A 12,002-nucleotide genomic window follows, 5' to 3' on the forward strand; every position below is an offset into this window, starting at 1 on the left:
AAACTCGCTCGTAGTGCACCTCATTGCTAGTCAATTTGAAATTTATATCGCGATGGAACTCTTTACTTTACTTTTCACTATTTTAATAGCGAGCATCTGCTGATACCATTTTATTTTAAGTAAGATATCTGTTAAATTATCTTATTTTGAGCAACTAAAAGTTCCCCATTTGCGACCGATTCCATTATTGGGTAACATGGCTCCTTTTGCTTTTCGACGTATATCCTATACGTCGAACTCTTACAAAAATAAACTCTTACAAAAAATGTACAATCTCTTTCCGGACGCAAAATTCTTCGGCCTCTACGATTTTAACGCCAGTCATCGTTATTCGTGATCCAGACCTGATTTCCATGATCGCCATTAAATAATTCGATAATTTCTGCGATCATTCCGGCTTCACTAACAAAACTCTCGATCCGATTATTATTATTATTATTAGGCGTTAGGAACTCGAAAGCTCATTGCCGCAAATACCAAATCCCGCCACTGTTCCCGTCCCTGAGCAAGATCCCTCCATTTGTGACCCTCGTACCCCATTTCGTTAAGGTCCATTCTAATATTATCTTCCCATCTACGTCTTGGTCTACCCAATGGTCTTTTCCCATCCGGTTTATCAATTAGTATTTTATATGCAATTCTCGATCCGATAGCAAATAAAAATTTATTTGACCTGCTTGGAGATGACTGGCGCGAAATGCGGAAACTTCTTAGTCCCTGCTTCACATCTAGTAAGATAAAAATGATGTTTGGACTTATTTGTCAGTGTGTCGAAAACTTAGTCAATTTTGTAACAACGCAATCTGTAGAAGATGTCAAAACGTATGAAAGACTTACTTTTCAAATACACCAATAATACAGTAGCCACGTGTGCCTTCGGTATTGACCTGGATTCTTTTAAGCATTCGAACAATTAGTTCTTTTTACTTGGCAAAGAATCATTCAATTTTGATGGCTGGTTAGTCTTCATTTTTAATGCAAAGAAACTTCCCGCGACTTGCGAAATTCTTTAAACTGAGAATGTTTGGCCCAAAAGTAGAAAATTTTTTCAAAGATATTGTTGCCACCACAGTAAAGACTAGAGATGAGCAGGGAATTATCGCCCGGACGTAATTCAATTGATGATGGAGACAAGGAACAATGATAATGACGTGAATACGACATTAATGAAATGACAGCCCAAGCATTTGTTTTCTTTCACGCTGGGTATAATGCCATATCAACGGCTATGTGTTTTATGACGCACGAAATCGATGTCAATTCGAATATTCAGAAAAAATTGAGGGAGGAAATCGGTGACGTTCTTAAGCAGACCGACGGCAAACCTATCTACGAAGCTATCAATTGCATGAAGTATTTGGACGCCGTGATAAATGAAGCTCTTAGACTGTATTCAATAGGACCTTTTCTTGACAGAAAATTGTGTTAAGACAACAAAAAAGTCTTAAGGAAACTAAATTACCACCAGCGACTCCGAATGGCGAACCAATCACGGTAAAACCTGGTGATAGTGTATGGTTTCCGAATTATTGTCTTCATCGCGATTCAAAGTACATACTATCCGCATCCAGATACATTCGATCCAGACAGATTCCTTAACGGACATGTAAACAACTCGGTTTATATGCCATTTGGTATCGGACCTAGAATCTGCATAGGTAATAGATTTGCCCTAATGCAAGCAAAAGTCATGTTGTTCTATCTACTTTGGCGTTGCGATCTCGAACCCGACATTAAAACTCGAATTCCTATGGTGTTAAAGAAGGAAATACTTCTTATGATGGCGGATGAAGGTTAAATTTGCGGTTAAAATTAGTGAGGAAAGTAGATTTTTGTTAACACAATGTTTATCGAACAGACATAAAATTAAGGGACAGTAATAATACATATTTACATTCTTTTTAAAGTATAATTATATACTTAAAAAATCCTTTAAATTATTATGACACGAGCTTTCTTCTTAAACATGTACAAATTCACCTTTTGCTCAACTAAATATGTAAAAAATTAAAAATTTTATAAAAGCTGTTAGTTTAAATATGTATAATTACTTTTTATTAAAAAAAGATAAAATAAAAATTTTAAAAAGATAAAATAACAACTTAAAATGTTATTATAACACACAATAATTCTGGTACTCTTAGTGTAACAATTCCTTTTTTATTGATTTTATTTATATAAATAGATAAGTTTTAGAAATAATATATAATAGATGTTGATGTTTTACTTATTTTATATTACTCTTACCGTCTATGTTTTAAGTAATATAATTTTATATTAAATGTTTAAGCTAGTAACACTTGTTTAAAGCATATTTAAAGTATAATGCAATACAAAATGATATTGTGTGCAATACAAGTAAATTGATGTTAAATATTTCAGTTCAGTAAATTTTTTAAACGGTGTATAAAAAAGTAATAGATATAAGCAGTTTCTAATTATTGTTAATTTACAAATTATTGTTTCTTTACAAATAGTTATATGTAAAGGATTCGAACAATTTTAACATTCTTTTTTAATTAAATTTAATTTTTACAATAAATATAAAGTTGATATCACAATAAAAAGTTTATTTAAAATGAAAAATTTTTACTTTTAATGGCATAATCCAAAATGAGATTTTAAATCGTTATATAAATAAAATTGCATAATAATACTTAAACAATCTGAAACCTTAGTCTTAAATAGGGGAAACCAATGCTCAGCACATTTTTCACTCTTTCGGCACTAGCTTTCTAAACAATTAATTATGATTAAAATATATTAATATGATAAAAGAATCCTTTTTCTACATTGTATTTTCATATCAGAAATGGTGACATCTGTACATTATATAGTTTCTTTGCAGTAAGTAAAATAGAATATGCTGTACTGTATAATCATCTTACTCTTATATTGAAATAACTTGATGTAGATCACGGTATAAGTTCGCTGTACAACAAACTTTAAATATATTAAGTTAATAAAAACTTTTCCATCCCTATATATGTACGTGTATAAGCATTCCATCCCTATATATAATATATACGTGTAATTTTAATCATTTTACTATAATAAATTACTATTATTTCTCAACGTAATATATGTATAGGTAAAAGTTATATACAGTAATATAAATATTTCTCTAACTAATAATATATCCCTTACATTTATTATACTTCCTCAAGATAAAGAATATTATTACGAAATTATGAGCTAAAAAAATTATGTTTCCTCTTGAATCAAATTTTTCTCTTCTTCTTATTGTAATATTTACTTGATTTTTATCATAAACTTGATTAAAATAAAACTTAGGAAAAAGAACCTACATTATAAAAGAGATACTTTGCAGTAACTTTTTCATTGTTTTCTTTGCCATAAATATATAAACGAAACGCAATGCCACTTGCTTGTTGTGCCAACAAACATCGGTCTCCTTTATAAAGAATACTGACATATTTGCACATATATTCTTTGGTCATTTTCTTTATTATAAAGTATCCTCATTTTAACATATTTTCTTGAAATAAAAAAAACAAAGACGAATTAACAAAATTGTTATAAGACTAAACATTATTTTTGACTAAAACTAATTTTCAATTTATTTTTCGTTAGCTGTAGAACGTTTATGTCAATTTGTGAGGGTACAATACATTTATGGTCAAGTGTATATTGAAAACAATAAATACAAATTCATATAAAAATAGAATTGTTTAAGTATAAAAGAAAAACATTTTTATAATATTACGAACTGTTAAAAGAACAAATTGCTCTATTTTGGTTTTAGATACATTTGGTATATTAATTTCAAAATCTTGTGTCAATATTATTACAGAAAACGTGTGGTTAAAAATAAAAAAATATATTTATGATTTCTGATAAAAGTAACAGTTACAAATTTAATTATTTATGCATTACTTCTTCTATATTAGTCACGATAAGCTAAAAAATACACCAAATGTAAGATTATATAAAGAACAAAAGAGTAAAAAAAAATAAACATAAATTTCTATTATATTTTTATCATTTATGTATCCAATTGGACAAAGGCATAATAAATATTGTAAATTATAAAATAATACAGATTTAAAAAGGCTAATTTGAAGTTAGCGCGGTAAGAAGTGCGCAATTTATACTTATATAATCATTAGTATATAATGTGTATTAAAAGATATTAGTTTGAATGTTTCGGTTATTGGTTTTAGCCATTTTCAGCAAATACGTAATTGATATATTAATAGCAGAGAATATATTCTTATCTTTGAAAACATAGGATGTTATCAACCTTTTATCTAATCGGAAAGTGAGAAAAGCACAAACATCGCACAAAGAAGTTGCCTGTCTTCTTGATTAACAAGTAATTGCATTATCAATCTTTATACAATATAACACTGCAATTAACTATAATACAATATTGAGTAAATAAAAAAGATTTGTATAAAATACAATATGTTGTGATGAAACTTAGAAATCGTCAAAATGTATCGAATATTCTTAATTCTGTTTTACGTCTAAAAATGTAATAAATTATAAATTATTTAACGATATTATATCTATTACTTCATTAAAAATGTATCGAATATTCTTAATTCTGTTTTACGTCTAAAAATGTAATAAATTATAAATTATTTGACGATATTATATCTATTACTTCATTAAAAAACGTTGAACAATAATATTGTGTGTGCTAAAATAAAACACTCTGTAATTGATTTTTTTCTCTAATCCAATTCATTTAATAAAAATGATAGCTATCGTATATTAATACTGCGTTTCTCTTAGGGTCGAGACACTACGGTCTCCAGATGAATATATTTGTGAAGAATGACAAAAAATATTATTATCTCAAAGAGATACTCAAGCAGAACAGCAAGTCATTATGTTAAAATGATATCAAAGTGGCAGAATAATCATTAAAATTTATTTTTCAATCATTTCCGATTCATTTTAATGTTATTTTGACGTTATCGTGACTTGTTGTTCTGCTTGAGTAGGAAAGATGACTTTGCAACTTCATATACTTCATATTTACGCAACTTGCGATATTATTAAGTTTTAACGTGCAGCAGTTAGTAACAGAATCTCGCTCGTTGTGCGTGCATCTCATCACCAGTCAATTCGAAAATTCTTATCGTGATGGAGCCTTTTACTTTACTTCTGTTTATTCTAACAGCGAGTATCTGCTTGTATTATGTCCTAAATAAGTTATTTTTTAAATTATCTTACTTTGAGCAACTAAAAATTCCTCATGTGCGACCAATTCCAATATTGGGAAACATGGCGCCTTTTGCTTTTCGACGTATGGGCCATGTGGAGCTTCAACAAAAAATGTATAACCAATTTTCGAACGCAAAGTTCTTCGGCTTTTACGATTTTATAATGCCAATCTTTGTTATTCGTGACCCAGATTTGATTTCCACAATTGCTATAAAACAGTTTGATAACTTCTGCGATCACCATGGTTTCGTCAATGAAGCTCTCGATCCGATAGCCGGCAGAAATCTGTTTAACCTGAAAGGGGATCACTGGCGCGAAATGCGGAAACTTCTTAGTCCCAGTTTTACATCCAGCAAGATGAAGATGATGTTTGGACTTATTTGCCAGTGTGCAGAGAACTTCTCCAATTTTGTAGCAATGCAGACCGAAGAAGCTGCCAAAACGTATAATATGAAGGATTTACTTTCTAGATACACCAACGATACAGTGGCCACGTGTGCCTTCGGTATTGAAGTGGATTCTTTTAAAAATCCGAACAACGAATTTTTTTTACTTGCCAGGAAGGCATTAAATTTAGAAGGCTTAGCTTTTAAGTTTGTAATGCATAGAAACTTCCCGCAACTTGCGAAACTCATCAAGCTGAGAATGTTTGGTCCAGAAGTAGAGAATTTTTTCAAAGATATTGTTGCCACCACAGTAAAGACCAGAGATGAGCAAGGAATTGTTCGCCCGGACATGATTCAATTAATGATGGAGACTAGGAAGAAGGACACCGGCCCTGAGTATGATATTAACGAAATGACGGCCCAAGCGTTCGTTTTCTTTCTCGCCGGATTCGACACCATATCAACAGCTATGTGTTTCACAACATACGAAATCGGTATCAATCCTGATGTTCAGAAAAAATTAAGAGAGGAAGTCGACGATGTTCTTAGTCAGACCAACGACAAACCTACCTATGAGGCTATTAATAGTATGAAGTATTTGGACGCCGTGATAAGTGAAGCTCTCAGATTGTATCCAATAGCATCTTTTCTTGACAGAAAATGCGTTAAAGAAACCAAATTACCACCAGCGACTCCGGATGGTGAACCGATCACGATAAAGCCTGGAGATAGCATATGGATTCCGAATTTCAGTCTGCATCGCGATCCAAAATATTATCCGCATCCAGATAAGTTTGATCCAGACAGATTTCTTAATGGTGATGTAGACAACTCAGTCTATATGCCATTTGGTATCGGACCCAGAATCTGCATAGGTAACAGGTTTGCTCTAATGCAAGCAAAAGTTATGTTGTTCTATCTACTTTGGCGTTGCGATCTCGAACCCGACATTAAAACTCGAATTCCTATGGTATTTAGCAAGAAAATGTTTCTCATGACGGCGGACGGAGGTTTTTGGTTGAAATTGCGAACAAGAAAATCGAAGACTCTTGTTACATAATGCTTATTGAACGGATATAAAGTTGAGGAACAGTGAATCATACATTTTTTGTTTTAAGCATAATATTATTGGGTACATGCATAAGTTCCGCAATCTTTTTAATAATGTATTTATTAATATAAACAAATATTTCAATCAAAATATATTCTTTTTGAATCTATCACTTTTTGTAATCTTCCAGGCAGCTTACAAATACTGCGGCAAAATAATATTGCTTGCTCTAAAAGGCGATTTATTGTTCACTTCGAAATCACTATATTTAAATTTTTTTAATCAATTTCGACATACACGCGCGTTCTTGATAACACAATATTATTTCTGTAAATCTTATTAATTTTTCTTGTTGTTTGAATAATGGTTGTACCGCAATAAAAATAGTGAAGAGTGTAATCGTGAATATGTACAATATTTTTTCAGCGTTCACTTCCAATTCAACTAAAAATGTAGTTAATTTAATTGCAAATTGTTATACAGCTTTCGAAATACTGGTTGAGCTATTTTAATGGAAAAATATTTGGACGCCAAAATTTAAATACACTTTTATTAGCATATCTAAAGTTGATCGCGCAAGAAATTATTTATACATCTAATATTGTATGTAGGATTTAAAATTAACCATTTAAATTATAGCGACAGATTTCTTTAAATAAATATGTAAGTAATTAAAAGTTTTAGAGAAGTTTTTATTTTTTTAAATATGCATTGTTATTTTTTCTTAAAGCAAAGTAAAATTTCAACATTTAAAATTTTAATAAAATACAGTAATTATAGTATCAGTAATATATACAACTCCTTTTTTATTATGTTTATGTATAAGTTAGATAAGTTTATATGTATAAGTTAGATAAGCTTTGCAAATAATAATGAATATTGATTTTGTATTATTCCATATTATTAATGCAATCTACTTTTTAAGAAACATAACTTTATATTAAATTTTTAAGTTAATAACATCTTATGAACATAAAGAAAATTTAAAATACAATATGATAGAAAATTTTGCGCTTTTGAGTAATACAGAAAATCAAATATTTTAAATATTTTAATCTGATTAATTTTTTAAAGAATTTTGAAAACTAAATATAAAAAAATGTGAGCATTTTATTATTATTCGATTATTATATCACTTTAGAATTAATTATTATATATATGAAGTATTTGAGAGAGAGAAAGAGAAAAAAAAAACTTTTAAAATTAAATTAAATTTTTAATCTAAATACGAAAATTGATAATTATAAAAAAATTTATTTTAAATATACAGAATATAAATTTCAAAGAAATATATCATAGTTTCGCATTATAATTCAAAATATGATTTTAAATCGTTCTGTCAATAAAACTAATGATAATATTATTTTGACAATTTATAAGAGGAATAATTGAGGTTAAAGTAAATTGAAAATTTTGTAGAAGAAAAAAAATTACTTTTCAAAATTATATTTTTGAATATTTTATCAAGTATTTTAAATTATTAATTTGACAGAATAATGAATTTAACGTCTTCTTTGAATACGAAACATACCTTGTACAATTGCATAAATAAAAGTCTTTTAATTAAAAATTGTATAATTAAAAATATTATAAATGATAAATTATACAATTCTACTCAATTTTATTTTTTAATCACGTAAAGAAGAATGAAAAGTTGGACAATACACACATTTTTCTAATGTACTTATATAATGCGTAAAATATATTTTTATCTTTTTAAATACAATAAATAATTAAAAAAACATATTAATTGTTTAGGAAAGGAAAAGAGAGAAAGAGAGGGAAAAAAATTGAAATAAAATTGTATTATAATCTAGCTTATACGTACAGTAGTTTAATTAATATATGTATGTATGATGCTTTTAAATAACTTATAATGTATTTTGTCTAGAATAATGAAATATCTTATCATTATATGTATATTAAAAATAGTAAATTGAAATACAGCAATAAATCGTTAATTTAGTTTTAGAAATTTTTTTGTCTAGCCTGATAAAATAAACCTCTGCAAATAGACAAACTCTCGAAAGTACGAATAAAGTATTTCCAATTTTTTAGTTAAAAAGTTGCTTAACTTCTTGCAATTAAATATAAAAAGTGACTCTGTATCTGTAATGTAATGTATTAATTGAGTAAGTACTTATTTATTGTTTCGATATTTACACTTTTATTTATACTTATTGACCATGATAATGAATATATACTTTTATTTTTAATTATATGATAAATTATGCATTACTTATTGTTATTACATTGACTGGTTACGACATAATTTTTTCTTACGTTCGGACTTCATTCTTTGTGCGTTTATTATTCAGCGATGTGTATTACATAGAGATTTATCGAGAAACTTCTTTTCCGTGGTTTTTCAACCGCTTGTGAATGATGCACTTATAATTAATTTTTAATTTAATCTTAACACGAATGATAAATTATATGTGTCAATAATTGTTGATATCCAGTAATAATTATTATATAGATTACATGTTAGAATGATAAGCTATCGTTTATTGATGAATGGAAATATTTTCTAAGCTTCTAAATAAAAGATTTAAAAAATAATACTAATAAAATCAGTAGTAACACACAATACAATAGATTTATTTAGAGAAGTTATTTATAGAGAAGAAACAATCTTTTGTATTTTTGTGTGTGTGTTGCATAACTGATATTAGATTATTAATTAATTATCAATCAGATATAAAAATTACTTGTGAATTCTGAAATTAAAAATAGAATTTTCATGATTCTAAATAAAAAGATAAAATAAAATTTTTTGTAGCAAAAAAAGATTTTTGAATAAATTAACGAACAGAGAAATCTATGATCATTATTGCGCGCGAATGCTCATCAAATAGATATGAAGCTGAAAATGAAGATAAATTATATTCATAATTTACTCGTATAAGACACTTCAAGTACAAGACCATATATAAAATTAATCCTGTGAATTATTATTTTAGTCACATTTAATATTATAGTTTTTATTTTTTTCATTTAAGACAGAATAATTGAGAAAGAAAGAGCGAAAGAGAGAAAGAGAGAGAGAGAGAGAGAGAGAGAGAGAGAGAGAGAGAGAGAGAGAGACAGCGTACATGTGTGAAAAAATAGAAAATACAAAAAAATTATTTTACATTTGCCGTCATCACAAAATAATTACTATAAATAATTAATAATAAAAAAATATTGAATACATATAGTTGTGAATTAGAGATCGTTTGGCGTTGTATCGGACACTTATTTGTCAATTGAGGATAAATTAAAATTTCTCGATGTTTCCGCGAATATTAAAAATATTTATTTTTTATCTTTATAAACGTTCAACATTTTATCACATATTGCAATATCTTTTTTCTATTAAACTTATTAAAAGTTTTGTCTTTATATTTTCTATTGCGTAATAGCATATACATATAAGCATAAAATTGTACATTTGCAGATTAGCTAATTGTGAGATGTTTTATCAAACAGCTGACTAGAACGCTTTATAGTAGAAATGTTAGATCGGTAGGATAACCATATCATCTGTGAATTGCGGTCCGATTTATACTCATAACATTCATGGAATAATTTCGTTCTGTTTATCAAAGTTAAACAGGGACAAATGATGCTCGTGACCGTGTGAGTATGAATCGAACTGCGGTCCTAAACGCGCCTACAGTAACATATATGCATCACTGACGATCGATTTGGTTGTTTTACCACATATATAGTTTGCACACTAAAAAAATATTTTAAGTTTTAATAAATCATTTATTTGAATAGTACCGATTAAATATAATATTTACTAAATATGAAAATATATTTATTTAGTATAAGAACTGTTAATTTAATTTAACAATCTTTGTTTAATTGAATAAATATTTATTTACTGTAAATAAATTTTTAGTTGGCTCTATTCAAATAAATATTTATTAAAACATATTTTTTCAGTGCAGTGATAAAATGTAATTTTTAACCGATTCAGTAATTTTACCGTATACGATAAAATTACTGAGTTGGTTAAAAATTCGACAATCATATCGTGTGAACACACATATGTAAAATATATTGCACCGTAGAACATGATAAAAAAACCGATTTGACATAAATTTGATAAAATAATAATCAATTCGATAAATGATCGTATCATGTAAATGAGTTCTAAGGGAAGCTATTCTCTTTCTCTTTTTAATATTATCTTTTGTTATGTCTCATTTTATATTAAATAAATAATTATGTATAATACATATATTTATTCATCATTTCTCATAGAAATGCTTTGTAGAGAGATTTAAAAACTCCAGTAAAACGGCGGTAATCAATTCCATTCTGATACATTTCATGCTCATACAAAATGCATAACCTAAGAGAAGATATTATTCGATACAGTGTCCATTTATTTCTACAAACAGGAATGCATTTCATGTGTTACAAATGTATTTTATGCATATTAATGTATAATACCCGATAAATTATCACATCAATATTCGATAAACTATCGCACCTTTTATCACCTCAGTTACAATAGCGAATTTAAATAGCCTCGTAAATTTAAATAATTTAATTGGAAATATTAAAATTTAAATTAAAAAGCAAATTAAAATATAAACGTTAAGTATGGATAATTTATAATGTTATGAGTAAATAATATATGTAAAATTCATATATAAATTAATGTATTTTTCATATTGATATGCAAAATGTGTATGTGTCTATATTTAATAATACACGTTGTTAAATTTACCATAAACAAGAAAAAATCGAATAGCAAACAATTTGTTTTCTTATTAATTAAAAATTAAATGTAAGCTTCTGTTCAAAAAACTTTAATGCTATTTTTTAAATGTTATTTTTTACATTTTCTATTTTTAAAATACTAAATATTTGATGATAAGTTTCAAAGTATGATTCTTTAAAAATAAAATTTAAACAAATTAAAAAAAATTGTAGCTTACAATTAGACTTTAAATTAATACAATTAACATAATAAATACTATATAATAATTTAAATACAATTGATAAAATAATGTAAAAAATATAAAATTACGTTTCGGCTTACAAAGCCTTCTTCAGTGTATAAAGCAAAAATACATTATTAAATTAATGAACAATTAGATAGCGCAAAAAGTAAGATAGCAAATTAGATAGCAAAAGTAAAATTTACTTTGATGAAGTTTTGTCCATACACACAATATTATTATAAAGTTAAATTAATTTCTTTAATCTTGTGTCCATGTTATTATTATTATTCTTACAAATAATTCTAGTTTATACAGGTACAAACAGGTACAAGGTAAATAATATATAATACGAAAAAATATTTTAAGATTACTTATTTGCATGGTGCTTAAATTTTACAAATTTTTTTATCTAGAAATATTATATAA

General features: G+C 27.2%; 3 protein-coding genes and 1 pseudogene across 7 annotated transcripts in view; 3 read left to right on the plus strand and 1 right to left on the minus strand.

Annotated features, from left to right (window-relative positions):
• Nucleotides 1-7,206, plus strand: part of LOC108746868 (cytochrome P450 9e2-like) — an 11,210-nt gene extending 4,004 nt beyond the window's left edge. Inside the window, exon 2 of one of the 2 annotated variants that reach the window (XM_018483913.1) lies at nt 5,989-7,206. In XM_018483913.1, coding sequence (XP_018339415.1) covers nt 5,989-6,642 — 654 coding nt within the window. In that variant the 3' untranslated portion in view covers nt 6,643-7,206. Of the gene's footprint in view, nt 1-5,982 lie in introns of both variants that reach the window. The other variant, XM_018483914.1, reaches the window with a different exon arrangement.
• The window catches only part of LOC108746866 (dynein heavy chain 1, axonemal-like), a 94,175-nt gene that overhangs the window by 31,320 nt on the left and 50,853 nt on the right, over nt 1-12,002 (plus strand). The window lies entirely within an intron of this gene.
• The window catches only part of LOC108746869 (thyrotropin-releasing hormone receptor-like), a 33,829-nt gene that overhangs the window by 9,895 nt on the left and 11,932 nt on the right, over nt 1-12,002 (minus strand). The window lies entirely within an intron of this gene.
• LOC108746870 lies at nt 879-1,866 on the plus strand (annotated as a pseudogene).

This window comes from Trachymyrmex septentrionalis, unplaced genomic scaffold, assembly GCF_001594115.1.
Source record: "Trachymyrmex septentrionalis isolate Tsep2-gDNA-1 unplaced genomic scaffold, Tsep1.0 scaffold19, whole genome shotgun sequence".
NCBI lineage: Eukaryota > Metazoa > Arthropoda > Insecta > Hymenoptera > Formicidae > Trachymyrmex > Trachymyrmex septentrionalis.